Source organism: Pundamilia nyererei, unplaced genomic scaffold, assembly GCF_000239375.1.
Source record: "Pundamilia nyererei isolate P.nyererei 1_Seehausen unplaced genomic scaffold, PunNye1.0 scaffold00092, whole genome shotgun sequence".
In the NCBI taxonomy this organism is placed as follows: Eukaryota; Metazoa; Chordata; class Actinopteri; order Cichliformes; family Cichlidae; genus Pundamilia; species Pundamilia nyererei.
In genome coordinates, this window is record NW_005187493.1 from 1,797,162 (window position 1) to 1,813,608 (window position 16,447).

At 40.9% G+C, this 16,447-nt stretch overlaps 3 protein-coding genes across 5 annotated transcripts; 2 read left to right on the forward strand and 1 right to left on the reverse strand.

Moving 5' to 3' along the window:
* Nucleotides 1-1,554: 1,554 nt before the first annotated feature.
* Nucleotides 1,555-5,526, reverse strand: zc3h10 (zinc finger CCCH-type containing 10). 2 transcript variants are annotated; one of them, XM_005739589.1, is made up of 3 exons: nucleotides 5,330-5,526; nucleotides 3,665-4,953; nucleotides 1,555-2,612 (listed from the first exon to the last, which is right to left on the reverse strand). In XM_005739589.1, the coding sequence occupies exons 2-3, from the start codon at nucleotides 4,808-4,810 to the stop codon at nucleotides 2,100-2,102; spliced, it is 1,659 nt and encodes a 552-aa protein (XP_005739646.1). In that variant the 5' UTR covers nucleotides 4,811-4,953; nucleotides 5,330-5,526; the 3' UTR covers nucleotides 1,555-2,099. The 2 variants fall into 2 exon arrangements, with proteins under 2 accessions (XP_005739646.1, XP_013768013.1); XM_013912559.1 differs by lacking the exon at nucleotides 5,330-5,526 and having other exon boundaries at nucleotides 3,665-5,323.
* Nucleotides 5,527-5,561: 35 nt separating this feature from the next.
* LOC102198348 (dnaJ homolog subfamily B member 9-like) lies at nucleotides 5,562-7,185 on the forward strand. Its single transcript, XM_005739588.2, has 2 exons — nucleotides 5,562-6,175; nucleotides 6,804-7,185. Exons 1-2 carry the CDS (start codon nucleotides 5,944-5,946, stop codon nucleotides 7,097-7,099), a joined length of 528 nt encoding a protein of 175 aa, XP_005739645.1. The 5' UTR covers nucleotides 5,562-5,943; the 3' UTR covers nucleotides 7,100-7,185.
* Nucleotides 7,186-7,375: 190 nt separating this feature from the next.
* Nucleotides 7,376-14,044, forward strand: LOC102198912 (sorting nexin-6). Of its 2 annotated transcripts, none has more exons than XM_005739591.1 (14): nucleotides 7,376-7,643; nucleotides 7,870-7,980; nucleotides 8,109-8,216; nucleotides 10,135-10,195; nucleotides 10,310-10,434; nucleotides 11,856-11,939; nucleotides 12,020-12,094; nucleotides 12,190-12,220; nucleotides 12,401-12,488; nucleotides 12,616-12,655; nucleotides 12,738-12,824; nucleotides 12,983-13,072; nucleotides 13,234-13,299; nucleotides 13,431-14,044. In XM_005739591.1, the coding sequence occupies exons 1-14, from the start codon at nucleotides 7,638-7,640 to the stop codon at nucleotides 13,566-13,568; spliced, it is 1,110 nt and encodes a 369-aa protein (XP_005739648.1). In that variant the 5' UTR covers nucleotides 7,376-7,637; the 3' UTR covers nucleotides 13,569-14,044. The 2 variants fall into 2 exon arrangements, with proteins under 2 accessions (XP_005739648.1, XP_005739647.1); XM_005739590.1 differs by lacking the exon at nucleotides 7,376-7,643 and adding an exon at nucleotides 7,708-7,727.
* The last annotated feature ends 2,403 nt before the right edge of the window (nucleotides 14,045-16,447 follow it).

Genomic DNA, 16,447 nt, shown 5'->3' on the forward strand with positions numbered 1-16,447 from the left:
AAGCAGGGTTAGATAGTAACTAATTACATGTAATTAGGATTACGTTATCAGATTATAAAAAATAAGTAATATAGTAAGTAAAGATTAACTGTGATAAATTTGCAGTAAGATTATAATTCAGTTGTTAAGAATTGTCTTGAACACACAAATTTGGAAACACTTGCATTTAAAACTGCTTGAAGTCGATATTTTTTTCCCTCCTCTTGGCACAAAATGAAGCACTTTCTAAGAGACACCACGTGCCCACACTTTTCATTAGTCATCATGCGGTTTCTAAAGCATGGCCACTTTATTGAGTATATAATACCCTACCCCCCACACCGAGAACTGCCCCAGTTCTTGGTGGCATAGATTCAGCAAGGTGCTGGAAACATTCCCCTCAGATTTTGGTCCATATTATTATATCAGATTTGTTGGTTACACATCCATGATGAGAAGCTCCCCATCTACCAAAGGTGCTCTCATGCATTGAGTTGTGATGACTGTTGAGGAAATTTGAGTAAAGTGAACTTGTTCAAGTTCATGTTTAAGAAACCAGTTTGCTCTGTCCTTTGTGACATGAGAGGACAGGTACACCATGGACATGATAGGTAATATTAAGGTAGGGTATATGGCACCAGTGATGCACAATTGGTCCTAAAGGCCCAGAGAAAATATACCTCCACACTGTTACATCACCACAAACCACTGATAGAAGGCACGATAGATCCACTTCCAGGTTGTTTGTCAAGTTCCAATCCTACAAACCAGCAGAAATCAAGACTCATAAGACCAGGAAATACTTTCCAAACTTCAGTTGTACAATTTTGATGAGCCCATGCAAATTTCAAACTGTTTCCTGACCTTTGCTGGCTGGAGTGATAACATCTGCTGCTGTTCACTATTTTATTTTCAGAGGTGTTCTTCTGCATACCTTTGCTGTTAAAAGTGGTTTTCTGATTTCCTGTTACCTTCCTTAAAGCTTGAAGCAGTCTAGCCATTCTGCTCCGACATCTGACTATTTTACAACCACTTTACAACTTTTTATTCTGCCAATTTCAATGCCCACTTTGAACTAGACATTTGCATGAATGAACAATTAAACAAGCATACCTAATAAAGTGGGTGTATTTTAAAAGCTAGTACGGGCTTGCGTTTGAACCACTTTCCCCAAAATAATGCTCTGATTAAAGAATATGTTTTGGTTGCACCATGTTTAGTATGAAGGTCAAATATCTGCAATATCTGGTTTTGAAGTAATTGTTTTCAGAAATATTTGCTTTGCCGTGATTACATAAATACTAAACTGACAGTAACTAAATACAACTTGAAGCGCTCCCACCAGGCCCCAGAGTGTGAAGTCAACGCCAGATACTTAAGCTGTTTAAAGAGCCACACGCACATGAAGTTACTAAACAGAGATCAAGCTCTAGTTTACACAGCATGACTCCTCCCAAACAAGTAGACCAACAGGATATAAACATGAGCACTCATATCACTTCAACATGAAAATATATCAATTTATGACATATGTAAACATAAAAAAGCAACTGTAAAAAGACAGAAAACACAGGATTCACTGTTGAGTGGTTGTAATTCTTTTTTTTTTTGTTGGTTTTGTTTCAAATGTGCAAAGTACCAAAATTAATTTACACCAGAACAATCAAAACAAAAAAAAACAAACTGTTTCCAATGTCTTTAGATGGACAATGCTGCAGCTTTGCCAAAACGATTCACATTTCACACACCACAGATGACGGCATGAGTTTTAAGTCTTGTCATTTTTAGTGTATGTGTGTATGAAAAGATCCCTTTGGTACAAAGACCTTCGCCAGGGATTGTGTCAGTCAATCTGAGAAAACAAAACAAAAAAAACCCCAAAACCCTCAACATTTGTAACGTTGCCATAGAACAAAGTTCTGATTTAGGAAAGGATAAGCATTTATCCTGACCCCTGGTGGAGAAAACGAAGTGTCTCTATCACACATCTCTCTTTGTTCAAACGTCTTCTGAGTCTCATACACAGAAAAAAAAAATCCATCTGTGTAAAAATTCAAAACCCATTAAAGTTCAAGTACATTTCCAGTTCGACTCATTGGTATTGCAGCCCCTGCAATCATTCAGTGTGGCAGGGTTGTGATCCTCATGCTTTGACTTGCAATTGGGTACGACACCATTGGGGTGGTGGCGTGACTCATAGTGATCCCGGGAATCGGCTGAGTCATGGACACTGCCACAGGTGCCACAGATACTGCCACTGGCGCCATAGAAACAGGGGGTGCCATTCCCTGGGCAATGGTCTGTGCGAGGGCGGCTGAGAGGGGGGTTATCTCAGGATTGAGGTGTGGTGGAGGAGCTGTGGGTGGGGCTGCATTGGTTTGGGGGGCTGCAGGGGCACCAGCGGGAGCTACAAGGTCTTGCTGGGTGACTGGCCGAGCCTGTAATGGAGCACTGCTCAAGGTGGTGTGAGTCTGGGCGATGCTATGGTTGTAGGAACTCACTGAACCTACGGGGGGCGCCAGATTCTGCTCAGTGGGTGCAGGAGTTGAAGACAGTGTCATCACTTTGGCTTGGCTTCGGAACTGGGCGTTCTGCTCCAGGAGAACCTCATTTGTGGCAATGAGATTGGAAACCTGAAAAACACATAAGAAAGAGTTTAGTATAAACAGGCAGAAAGTTCATGACAGGAAACACAGAGACATTAAATATTTGAAATACGCAAAGATATAAAGGAAATCATTTACAAGTAGTCTTACACTTCGTGTTAACTTATCACATAGTTTTACATAGACAGAAGGCTAAAAACGGCAGAATCTGAGTGTTTGCGTGTCTCATGATGTTACAGAGTGTCTTTTCCTTTTACCCCCAAAACATCCAGTGGGCCTTTTTGTCAGGTGACTAAAGGGGAAACAAATTCTTCCCCATTTACTCCTGCACAGCTTCACTTCATATTAACTCTTCAGTAACAATTTCAGCTCATTCCCCTTCAAGTCCACCATTCTACTCAATAGGCAGAGCATTTACAGCAGTCTAAACTCTGTGCTTTTGGACATCAGATGATCTCAGTTCTTACTAATAACATTGACCATTTTAACAGTGTGTTGCTGGGTTCTTTTCCAACATTTCGATCCCATCTGATATGATGGGATCGAAATGTTGAAAAAAAGCCCAGCAACACAAAAATGTGTCATTAGCATCCTCCAAAGAAGCAACACATAAATAGGTTCCTGGATGACTCTTTGTTTAGATCAGCAAAGTTTGCTTAATTGTAACTACATGAAATAAAGTCCCCCTTTGTCACCAACTCTTTTCACCTTATATTTAAAATTTTATTGTAATGTTAATGTAAACTGTTGATCGCTGGGATTTTAATATACAAGTCTGTCAGCAGACACCTAATCACACTTCTAACAAACATGGGACGAACATTCTGGTGGATTTTTGGATATACCGCTGAGATGCTGTTTGGATCGGCGTTTTCTTTGAACCTGTCATGTTGAAAAATCTTTCCAGGATGTGTCATAAAACACCTCGATAAAGTTTCCGTTTAGTTGGAATTTGGCAATGCTTGTTTTGCATGTATCTCAGTAAAAAAAAAAAAAAAAAAATGACTGAAGCCATTTACATTCTGCATCGGTGGCATGACTCCATTCCCAGGAAGTCATATTATGATTCTTATACCTACCTGCTTTTTCAATTCTTCCACTCTCTTCCTTAGCAGGGAATTTTCTTCCTCTAGAAATCTGTACTCCAGAGGACGAGGCGGCAAGGTGGCTTGAACTCCCAACTCGTAGTGCCCACCTCCACTCCCATCTATCAGACGCAGCCCCTCCAACCGTCGCCTCTTTAACTGTAAAGTGGTGTGGTCCATAGAGGTCTCCAGGCAACCAGCATCAAACAGACCACTTTCAACCAGAGGATCAAACATTGAGCATGTGCTCCTGTCATAACGTCGCTGTCCAGATGAACTTATGGACAGACACCCACTCATTCCACTTCCTCCTACTCCTCCAAGACCTGAGATACCTGGATCTCTGCAACCACCCAAGCCAGGGCAGCCGGTCCCCATCATATTACCTCCACCCCCTGCGCCACCTCCCACAAGTCCCTGCATTCCTCCGCAAGCACCTCCTCCTCCACCCATGCCTCCTACAGCATTCACAATGCCACTGACACCTGGCCCCATAACGCCACCCACTCCAACCCTGGTTGGTTCATATTCACAGTCTTTTTTGACATGGCGAAATTTACATTTATTGCCCCTCTGGCACTCTCCTTTCAGGAAGTCTCTACAGATGGGAACCTCACCGCGGCTATGGGGGAGATCCATGGGGGAGAGGCCTAGCCGTGCAGCAACTTTCCCTCTTAGTCTGAGAGGTAACTCTCCCGTCTTCTTGTAATAGTCCTCATCCTCTTTGGATCCGTGGACAAAGCGACAGTTGGAGCGCATGCACTCCTTATTTTGATGATCGTGACAAAAGATGAATTCGTTCTTCTGCACTCCCAAGTCTGGTACCTCGTTAAAGTCTGGGTGTCTGAAGCGACAGCGCTTTCCTCTCTTGCAAACATTGCGTATGAAGTCCCGGCAGACGCCATCCAAGGCCAGTCCCGCACCTTGGCCTCCACCGTTCCCATAGCTGTTGCCATTTCCGAGCGCTCCTCCTCCACCCATACCCCCAGAGCCAGAGACGCTTCCTCCGACACTACTTCCCGAACCTCCTCTGCCCTCTGCTGCACTCCCTGCCAAACCAGACCCGGGTCCCCCTTCTTCACCCAGACTACCACCACTCCCACCACCACCTGACAGGTAGGAACTGTCCCGGTCAGGCATGGCGCTCGGCCCAGCTCAAGGAGAAAGGAGCACTCATGTGTGTTTGGGACTGGCAAATGTGAGCTGGCAAACATTCACATACACAGAAGTAGTCATTAATTGTTTCTTCACACTCGAAGTATTGCAATCTGCTGTTTAATTACCTGCAAGACAAAAACACGAACCCAGCATGAGATACTGGCGATAGAACTAAAACGGGAGATTTGAATATCGGCATGTAAGACAACAGGACATGTATATGATTACCTTAGACAAGGTAAGGACAGAAATTTAGCACGTGACAACACATCGTAAACAATAAATAGCCCTGCTTCTGTTTACATGGTTCTTTGGTAAAACACTACAAAACATCAACTAAATTGAATGCAACGGATTTCAACCAGTAAATAATGCATACTCTGTCGTATTATATTATATTCCAGAATAAGTTAGCCTAAATGTTACTACGAAACCGTCGTCTACCCTGGGTAGCTAATGGCTAGCGAACATCTAGCTAACTGGGTACTACTGCAGTCTTACCAAATCGAAGGATAGAGAAGGTTCCAAAGTACAGCTGAGAAGCTTCCACGAAGAAACAACTTCCTCTAACTGAGTCAACAGACACCGCTGCTAACAAAAGCAAAAAACTTGCTTTATTTTAGCGGTTCCTCGAGGCCCTGGTGCTGTTTACCACATTTCTTAATGCAGCTTTCAATACCAACGAAGAAGAGCGCCGGCGTCTTCCTTATTTTTTCGCTGATTGGGATTTTCTGCCCTCTATTGGTGGAAATGCGGAACACCACCTTAGCGTGTTCACAATTTGTTCATTTTTAAAACCACGAAATAATTTCGTGCACGACGTAAAGTTGGAGTCTTGCACAGTCTGTGAACGAGGTCACTTTTTCTTTCGTGCCCGTGTATCACAGTTTTTGTCGTAAGCTCCATAGAAATTGTCGTAAATACACCAACAACTGATACTTTTGGTGTACTTTTACTACAAGCAGTGCTGACTGGAGACTTTACGGCGTTGTGTGGATATGAAAATGAGACGCTAAACCACAAGGTCTGCCACACTTCCAGATAAACTGTTGTGCACATGACGACGTTTGTTTTGAGTTCCTCCTCACTCTCTCTGTGCTGGGGCGCTCCTCAACATGGCAGCGCAAGGTGCTTCCTACTGGCTGCGACTCTGCATGCTTCTGCTGCTCTGTCTATCTGAAGCCCTGTCCGAAGAGATAAACAGAAATTACTACGACACTCTTCATGTTGAGCCAACAGCAACGGACAGCGAGATAAAAAAGTCTTTCCGAAAACTGGCCGTGAAGTACCACCCTGATAAGAACAAGAGCGCAGATGCTGAGAAGACCTTCAGGGAGATTGCTGAAGGTAAAGGATGAAAGGATGCTTCATCCGACACACGGAAACGTTTACATTTTACAGTGTAAATAAGTGAGGAGTTTTATTACTATTATCATCATTATCATTAGTATAATATTTTGTAGTAAACTGAAAATTACTTCACTCTGGAAGAAGCTGAGGAACAACAAAGCCACAAAATGGAGTTTAGTTAACTGAAACTACTCAGAAAAAAGGTTTGAAAATAGTTAAAATTAAATTAAAAATTATGTTAAAAACTAAAGGAATGTGTGATTTCAGAAAAAAAAATTCCCCTGAATAAAAAAACCGCTGTTCTTCCTGGCAAAAGTGCAAAAATGTACTTGCTATTCCCATAAAAAAAAAAAAGATGTAAATAACTGGAGGCCAGCTGGCTCTTGCAAAATGAAGTTAAGCTGCTAGTTTAGTTAAATGTAGCTCACTACTCTCTAACATTTCACACAGGTTGGTGTCTGGGCAGCTTTAGCTTTACTATTTGACTCTAGAGGACTTTGGTACACAGACTAGTTCATAATTGAGTCAGTGACTGCAAGGTGCCGAGGCGTTGTGGTTGCTTGTTTGCAACCACACCCCTCCATCACCAAAGTTGACCTTTTCCCCTCTAACTGTGTTTCCTTAGCCTACAGAGTCCTCTCAAACAAGGAGCAAAGGAGGGCGTATGACCATGTGGGCCACGGAGCTTTCCTGAAAAATGAGGACCTACTCAAGCCTGAGGATGAGTATCAGACAAGCTTCCACTTCAGCTTCCCAGACTTCTTCCACGACTTTGATGATAGTCTCTTTGGTGGACAGTGGCGCTTTCACCAGGAAGAGGATGAGGAGGATGGTCGTTATGATCACTACAGTTTTGAAGGGGAAAGATTTAGCTTTTATTTTGGAGATCCAGATGAATATGAAGAAGAGTACTACTTCTAAAAGTTTTTTCCTCCCTGTACTTGGAATGACTGTTACCTTTTAGCATGTTTTCTTTTATCAATAATAAAGTATTCTGTCTAAAATGCTCTCTCAGTATCTGTTTCTTGTATTCATTATGTAAAAAAAAATCACCTAAACACAGACCCTTTGAACCTGTTTACATTCTTCCCCCTTTTATGGTCTCACTTATAAATTCAGCAGCTGTGGGGTTGTAAGGCTGGCTGCTAGATAACCGACTGAGCCGTTATGCCACTTTTCCTGTGTGGGTGTGTCGAAGGTCCAGAGTTACTCACACGCCATTTACTCATCTTTTTCCTTGCGCCAGCACTTTAGATTTGGCACAGTTTTACTCCATTTCTCATGGGACCATTGTGCACTTTGACCCAAAGGATATCCTGTGCATTCTCAACACTTGGAGCTCGAGCAGACTAAAAGGCAACAGGCAAGAGCTCTTTCCAGTTTTATGTACTTTTATCACGCTAAAAGGACAAACCACAAAGGCAGATAAAAGACAGACTGCTAGTTTGCAAAGCTGACAATGATGGTGAGTACGCCTGTAGATTTTGCAGGATTTGTAAGCCTCTGAGTGTCATGTGACAGGCGTTTACTCCTCGCAGACATGAGTACAGTGTGTGCTGAATTACATTTTTTTTCTCCCTTTAAATTTAGTTTGAGCATGAATGCGACTTTAATCTCAGCCTGTACAGATACCATTAGACTGCTTCTGCTGTGCTGTACTGCTTTTGACCGCTTTGTTTTTTTAATTGCAGGAAGAAGTGAAAGAAACGGCATCTGTTCTGAGTGTCCATGACGACAGCATCAAAGTTACAGAGGTGTTGAAAGAGGGGGACACTCTCACCTTTATCATCGTATCTCAAAAGGTGAGATTCATTAGACTGTCATCTGGTTAGATCCAGGCAAATGACACAAGAACCATAGAATCTGTCAGCTTATTTATTTGAATTATGATTTTCCAAAAGCAGTTGGTTGTCTTTCCTTTCTGTTCCAGCTCTCTGGTACAGGGGAATACCATGTGGACCGGACCTATGAGGATTTTGAATGGCTGCAGCAGCACTTGTTCTCTCAGGGGGATGTGCCAGGAATACAGGGAGTCATAGTCAGTACTTGTTATTCTTTAATGTAGCTTGTATGTGCTTATTTGACAGTAATGGTCAGGGCTGGAGTACTGGTGGCTTTAGTGCCACAAATGTTGAATTTGTGTGGTGTTTCTATCCAAGATACAGTCGTGGTTAAAAAAAAAAAGTAAACCCTCTTTCAGTTCTTGTATTTGAATGTCAGGATATAATAAATTATCCAGTCCTTAGAAGTTCTTCAATCAGGTAGGTACAACCTCACATGAACAATAGCACATGACATATTACAGAATGACATCATTTATGTAACAAAAACTCTGCCAAGCAGAAGCAGTGTGAGAAGAACTAAGTACAACCCTTGATTATATAGCTTGTAGAACCACCTTTTGGCAGGAATAATTTGGAATAATGTTTTTCTGTAAGACTTTGTCAGTCTTTTACATTATTGTGGAGAAATGTAGACCCATTCTTCTTTATAATGTAATTTCATCAAGATTTTTAGGCATTCATTTATGCACAGCTCTTTTAAGGTCCCACCACAGCATTTAGGTCAGGCTGATGTCTGGACTTTGGGTCGTTGTAACATCTTTTCTTTCTTTTCCTTTTTAGCCCTTCTGTCACAGATTTGCTTCTGTGCTCAGGATCATTGTCCTGTTGTAGGACCCAGTTTGGGCCATTTTTAGCTGTTGGACAGATGGCCTCACATCTGACTCTAGAATTCTTTGGTGTACAAAAAGCATCTCTCGTCCACCACCATGTTTAGCAGTTGTTTGGAGGTGTTTGTCTTGATATGCTGTGTTTGATTTTATTTGTCCAAATGTGGCACTGCACATTATGGCCAAACATCTCCGCTGTGGCCTTGTCTGTCTGAAGGATATTGTTCCCAAAGTCTTGTGATTTGTACTAATGCAACAATGCGAGAAGAGGCTTTCTCCTTGCAAACTTTCCAAACAACCCATATTTGTTGAGTCTTTTTCTAAATTTACTCCTGACCTTTAACATTTAAAAGGCTAGCTCTTGAGATTTTTCCATAGATTGCAGTCAGCCCTGGTGGGCTGGGTGGGATGTCCACTCCTGGGAATATTGGCAGATGTCTTGAACTTGTCAATAAGCTTTCTCACAGAAAAAAGATGAACTTCAAATTCTCTGGTAGTAGCCTCATAACCCTTCCCAGACTGATGAGCAACCACTATTGCTGATGCAATTCTGATGAATTTCTTGGAACTGGGATAAAGTGAACATCTGTTAAGTATTTGTACACAAAGTTCTATGGATGCATAGATTCAAAACCCAGACCCACAAACATGGGCTGAGTAGCCAAAACATGAACACCACACAAGGGTTAAATGAATAAAGACACAGGGTAATATGTCATGTATTGTTGTGTATTTGAGGTTGTGTTTAAATAATGATAATGATGAGTTTAAAGTTAAATTATTTAAACCTGCCAAGGACCAGATGACTTTTATTGTGTCCTGGTATGTAAAGAATTAAAAGAGTGTACTTTCTTCTTGCTATGATTGTACTGCTTTTGTGGTTTAAAGTCCTTCCTGCTTTTCCTTCCTGTGTCCTCCTCTTTTGTAATCAACTGATTTTATCGTTGCTATTTTTGCCAGCTGCCCCAGTACTGTGGGGAATTAAGTAAACAATGTAGGGACTACTTTTTTCAAAGAAAGTCAACAGTACACCATCAGGGTGTATTTTTTTTATGTTATTTCCTACTATGACAGTGTGTGTGTTGATGTTCCTTGTAATGTATTACACAAGCACATTGTGTAATATCTGATATAGTGCATAGAGTTTGCATGTCACAACCGATCTAAGCACAGAGTAACTTTAAAATGCACGAAACTTTCACAAGCTCGTATTTAAGAAATGTTTTAAGAGCCAAATAATGGGATAAAATTTTTTGTATAAAATAATATTGTCTTCTTTTTCAAGTTCCCTCCTCTTCCTGCAAAGCCCCAGGTGAATGCATCTCCCAGATCTATAAAACAGCTTGGTGAGTACATCTGAAGACTGCCTGTGCACAAAGACAAACACTTCCCAGTTCTGATGTACAGTGTCAAATGTGTTGTGAAGTGGTGTGGTTAAAATGTCAATAGTTTGCTTGCAGGTTTCCTTGCTTTAGGAGAGTGTCAGCCCTACTGTAAAGCATTAGAAACGTTCCTGCAGCAGGTTGCTGCACACAGCATACTCAGCAAAAATAAAGCCGTGGAGGTCTTTCTGACCAGCTCAGATGTAAGTGAACAGAAACAGCTTTTTGGCAGCTTTGCCAAGCTTCAACTTTAGAGCTAGAATCTCATGTTACAACAGGTTGTCACGTGAAACCTTGTGATGAGGGAGACTGACAATAAATGGTTAAACTTTCACCAACATGATAGAGATCCATGTGACAGTACTCATTCATTCGGCTCTTTATATATAAATATATATGGCCTTCCAAATGAGATTGTATCCACAAAAAAAAGTTTTTTAAAAGGGTGAGAGTTTGCGTATGTAACCTCTACTGATGAATTCACATCAGTCAGATATCACCCTGTAAATAGCCAGCATACAGTTCTTGTTACAAGAAGGTGGTTGTTTGGGTTAGAGCAGGGTGTCTAATAATCAGGTCGGTGGTTAGATGTGTGTGATGCTGATAGCACTGCATATACAATAAGAAGCACTGTAACTGTGGTCAGTGTGGCTTGTAGTGTAAAGAAGGTAGAAAATTGTCATACAAATGCACAAACATACATGGAAATACAGTCTATAAAGCCAAAGCAGAGTTTGTACAATTCTAAAAAGATTGATAGTCACTATTTGATATGAGAACCTTTAGTCTTCAACACAGCCTGAACTCTCTTAGATAAGCTTTCTTATCATTTCTTCAAGTAGTGTTCAGTTGTCCAGATTTCTTTAAAGACATTTAAAGCTCTTCTTTGGATGTTGCCCTCCTTTTGTTCCACCTTGTTTTACATGTTTTACATTGGCTATAGACATTCACTTTATAAGAACTGTTGCCACTGAGGCCTGTCAGACTGTTATCTTTGGATATTTTTCATTAATTCAGCTGAAGAAGTGGAAACAAATGACGTGTTTTTGTCACAAGTAGCCCCAACACTGGTTCAACCCTCAAATTAGGTGCTCTTTTTATGCTTGAATTATTCATAGGCCACTCATAAGTGGCTTAATAAAGACATCCCTCTCAAAATGGTCAGGTACAAGGACTGTACTGAAAATGAGTGAAAAAGCAACCAGTGCCCAAAGAAAAACTTTCAAAGATTTTCAGAAAGCCTGGAGAACTATTGCTTAGGACAACCTTAAAAATGACAAGAAAGTCTGGCTGCTTGGACACAAAATATCAGGAAATGAGGGTCAGCACAAGACTTTTGCACAGTACTATATATCCAGAGTCAGATACACATGTAGAAGGAACGTAGTATCTTGAAATATATAAAGTCAGTGTTGCGTGTGTTACATCTCGATGATACGTTTGTTTCCTGTGTGTCGAATTCTGGCCAAACATTTATTTTATTAAGCTTTAATAGTTTTCAGCTTGTACATTTTACCAGCATATTTCAATGGACATTTATAACAAAATGCCATTTGCTGTGATATGTTATGATATTCTGTGTAATGATAAATGATTTAAGCTTTTATTATGTCCTTACATTCAGCCTCCAGGCAGACAGAAAGTAAAGAAGAACATTTTCAACAGACTGAGTCAAGCTGTGGAGGAGATGAGAAAAGAAGGCCATAAGGTACGCATCTGGGACTCATATATAGGCAGAATGTGTCCAGAGAAAGTGGGGGGTTAATGCTGTTATCAACGTGTCTGCAGGATGTGGATGAGTTCTTTCAGAATGAACGGGATCATAACCTCATTCTAACCGGCTGCACCAAGACTGCAGCTGAGGTGAGACGGTCACCTATTGCTTCTCGGTCTGTTTATTTGTTGTCGTCGTCTCCTTTTCTTAGTTTGATTTCCAAACATTTCCCTTCTTCTTGCAGAAATTCCTAGATGTGGTGGCAACAGAGCAAAGTAAGAAAATTATATAAGTGTGAAAGCACAGAAAAAGAATTGATCCGTCGATGCTGTTTAAGATTTGTGTGATCAGATTCGGCAGATGATAATTATGGTGTTATGTACACATGTTTTTGGGGCTCAGTGTCAGCTGACTTCATCCAATATGTGGTATTAGAGTGCTCTGTTTGCTTGCAGAAATAGCAGTGGCCTGTGGACACTTCTCAACTGCTCTGCATCTCTGCGTGGAACCAGGCGAGGATCCTGACAAACAGGCTTTCTCTAGGTTGGAAACAAAAACATTAGTACTGGACTCACACCATTATCATGTGTATTCAAAGGAAAAGCATCTGAATGATTCATATAAGTTGTGATAAAGCTGCATACATGTATATATGTGTCTTTTCTTACAGGGTTTGTGTGAAATTATCAGAAGTGTTTGAATCTATAAAGGTAAGCTGTTTGCTTTTTCTAATAGCATCACAAACAGCAGTGCACTTGTGCTTTGCCGCATCGTGTGTTTGTGTGTGGGCAGAAAAATATGACGAGTGTTGCTGAGAACAACGTGAACACTCTTGGACTGGGCCTGGACCTCGAGTCACGTTATCAGGAGGCGGAAAGGGTGTGTTTTCTAGTTCTGCAATCATTTCATGCTCATCGTATACATGCTGCCTTCCTTCCTATATTGAATCTTAGATTTCTGGTTAGATGCAACATGTTTGGAGTGAATATTGTGACTAAATTGTTCAGCGTGTAACACAATTATTATGTCCAATAAAGGAGATGCTCTTCAGGAGAACCTGCAAACTAGTGGAGTTAGAGAATGCCCAAAGGAACGTAGAGAAGGCGAAACCTGTAAAGAAGGCTGCTGTGAGTGTCTGCACCCATACTTTAAAAGCATGGTCAGATCTGCACATTTTCTTGTAACCAGCAGGTGTCAGCAACGTATCTGTTAGTAAGAGGAAACAGCATTTGTTGTGGGCTTTCTGATGTAGACTTAATGATAATAACATGCGCTTCATATTCATCAGATGGAAGAAGTGAAGAAAGCAGCAGAGACTGAGTTTGAGCACACTTCTGGAGTGGCTAAGCAGGAGGTAAAGTCCACAATAAATAACTGCATTCCACACTTTCACGTGTCTTTCCACAGTGGATTGGTTTGCTGAATTCATGTTGTTGCCATGCATTTTCTGCATCTATTAATATTGATGTGACGTGTTTCTTTCAGATTGCACGTTTTCAGGGAGCGCGCGTGGAAATGCTGCAGCAGGCTCTGGTTGGTTGGTGTGAAAAGCAACTTCTTACAGCCAAAGAAAGTGCTGACCAGTTCAACCAGCATCTGGAAGTCTTTAGGGGAATGGCCTAGTGACCTCTCTGGCACCCTCTCAAATTAGCATCCTCAGTAAATCTAATCATAGCACGGGGCAACCCAAACCTGTCCTTCACTGTGTTGTGCTGCAGTTTGATGCTTTATTGAGTGTAAATAGGGAAATGTAAGCAACGGAGAAAGGATGGCTCTGCTGATAATTTCACACACACACACACACACACACACACACACACACACACACACACACACACACACACACACACACACACACACACACTTTCTTATTTTCCCCCATTCTCTATTAAGATGTACTCACTCCAATAAAATCCAGGTAGAAATGATTGTTTTGAGATCTTGTCAGTGGGTTTCATCATCCGATAACACTGCCGTGCATGAGCGAAGGTTTATGTGTTCTATATTGCACTGCTGCGTTTGTGCTGAGAATGTATTGTGCTGCTCTCTAGCCAGTACATCAGCTGGGGTCACACAAAATAAAGTGTGATGAATTGATTCCCAAAGTACCTGCTTCCCTCTGTGTGTGTTTCTTACTCCTGGATCATTAATCAGTTGGTTTGACTGCTTCTGCAAGGACATGGCAGCAAGGACAGCCTGTGTTGGCCTTTTTGAAATGATTCTGGCTCTTTGAAAATCTCTTTGAACATTTTTTGACACCATTAAGATCTCTTGTAAGGTTTGCCATGATACACATAAGCTAAAATTTTCTAATATAGTCTCAATATCTGCTGATGTAGGCCTGTAGGTTCATATCTCAGTCCTGCTGTGTTCTTCATTGCCTCTCTTGTGACCTGTGATCTCTTAGCTGGCAGAATTAGGAGTAATGGTTTGCATCCTAAGGAATAAGTCAGGAAAAAAGATGAGTGTCCTCTTAAGAAGAGAGGATGGAAAAGCGATTTAGCTAACAAAGGAATTAAAGGATGTAATGCGATGCTAAGAGTTTCCTACCAAACTGATAAAAAAAAAAAAACGAGGGGAAGGATTTGGTATCGTTGTGGCTTGCAGTGAAAGACTGCCTGCACTTGGCATTAGAGGGCATGCTCTCATCCCCTTGTGATACATTTCCCTCACGGTCTGACAACCTGAGATCATTTTATATCGCTATCTTCCACCCTCACAATTACTGCCCTTACTCAACCTCAGGCAGATGCTTACCAATGAAAAAATACTCCTAACCTGCATAGATTGTGTTAAAAACATCCACCATTGTACCTTTTTGAGGGTGGTCTCTTGAGAAATTCATTAAGTGCGATCTCATTTTCAAGAGACCTAAGTGCCGATGTGCTCATGTATAAGATTGCAATGTTAACCCTTTTTGGTTCTGCATGTAATCTTGTTATCATTTTCTACAGTTAAGGAGATTTAAAACATAATTTTCAAAGAATTGATCTTCAAATAGCACAAAGGTCCAGCGTTCATCCGAGGAGGTCAGTACTAATCTCCAGACAGGCCTATTTCACAGCAGCCACTTTGCCATGAAATAGCAGGTAAACACAGGTGTTCAGTGGGTACAGAGCATTAAATTTATGTGCTATGAAGCACCTGGGTTTACCAGATATTTCTTGTCTAAATGGCTGCTGGGAAAAAAAATCTCATCCATCTAGTTCTTGGACAGCTTACTGCTGCTAGGACTAAAAGCAGGGGATCAATAAACTCATACAATTATGAGTGTACATTATTCCTAGCAATCTGTTCACATGGATCCAACATATTTCTCCGAGGCTCTGCTTCATGTGACATGTGAGAGAAACGGTTGATCAAGTTATTAAAATATTTGAGATTTCTCCCAGGAAAACCTTCATCTGATGGTGGTGCAAAAATCAGATCACCTACTGTAGGTCTACTTAAACATTCAAAAAATGCTACAACGAGATATTCACTGCTCAAAATAATTAAAGGAAACGCTTTCAAAATGCATACATGTATATACTGACGTGCACTGGGTATTGTGTGAGGAACAAACTGATGCCACTTTGCTTGATAGAAATTTAAAGGATTAATCAACAGAGGGCTAAATCCAAAGACAAAAAACTGAAGTGAAAGAAAAGATGAGGCAAGCCGGTCTATTTTACTGAAATGTCATTGCAGTCACTCAAATACTGACCAGATCAATATCTCTGACTGACTTGATGCTAAAAAGCTATTCTTTAAGCTAGCCTTAAATTTTCTTGAGCAGTGTATTTACATGTCAAACATGCATTTTAATCCTATGAATGTGTCCAGGTTAAAACCACCGAAACAAAGAAAAAACAAGTTTTTCAAATGAGCTTTCATTTAAAAAATGCACGTCATTATTTTAGTCCCATGTTTATTGGAAAAACAACATTTAGACTAAGTTTACAGCAGGTCACCGGCAGGTCACTGCAATGCTAGTCCACATTTTACACCCCTTTTTTAATGCTGTCGAGAGGACGATAAAAAGACATTAGTTTTCGGCGCAGCACGTTTATTGATCATTAAATCCAGCAGTTTCATCATTAAGGTTTTGCTCCACATTTCTGTGGTTTATTGGTTTTAATGGAACACTGTAAATGGTAAATGTGGGAAGTTTATGGAGCATTTCTATTAAGTTTTAGATTTTACTTTTATCTACCCAAGAAAAACATTATGAATGTGATACAAAGCTACATGGTGTGTAATGGGACAAATGCATTGGGCTGTGCTTACAGTAAGCAATCCAAAACAGAAAAGCCTGCATGTTTTTTTTCTGGAGAATTCATCATATTGCAGCATTATACCTTGTGTTATTATTCATTATCTGTGATGCTTCCATCCCTACTGCTTGTCAGTAAAACCAGATGAATTTCACATCAGGGGAGCCTCATTTTTGGTGCTTTCATTCTGGTGTTCGCAGGTAACTAGCACACGATGAGTGCTCTCTCTCTCTCTCTCTCTCTCTC

What these genes read in the sequence shown, in the direction of transcription:
- zc3h10 (XM_005739589.1), bottom strand. Translation starts at nt 4,810, where the DNA reads ATGCCTGACCGGGACAGTTCCTACCTGTCAGGTGGTGGTGGGAGTGGT. An exon ending in TGGAAGAATTGAAAAAGCAG is followed by an intron (nt 2,613 to 3,664) that starts GTAGGTATAAGA and finishes TGTGTTTTTCAG; the next exon opens with GTTTCCAATCTCATTGCCAC.
- LOC102198912 (XM_005739590.1), top strand. An exon ending in CAGGAATACAGGGAGTCATA is followed by an intron (nt 8,217 to 10,134) that starts GTCAGTACTTGT and finishes TTCTTTTTCAAG; the next exon opens with TTCCCTCCTCTTCCTGCAAA. An exon ending in AACCTGTAAAGAAGGCTGCT is followed by an intron (nt 13,073 to 13,233) that starts GTGAGTGTCTGC and finishes CATATTCATCAG; the next exon opens with ATGGAAGAAGTGAAGAAAGC.
- LOC102198348 (XM_005739588.2), top strand. Translation starts at nt 5,944, where the DNA reads ATGGCAGCGCAAGGTGCTTCCTACTGGCTGCGACTCTGCATGCTTCTG. An exon ending in CTTCAGGGAGATTGCTGAAG is followed by an intron (nt 6,176 to 6,803) that starts GTAAAGGATGAA and finishes GTGTTTCCTTAG; the next exon opens with CCTACAGAGTCCTCTCAAAC.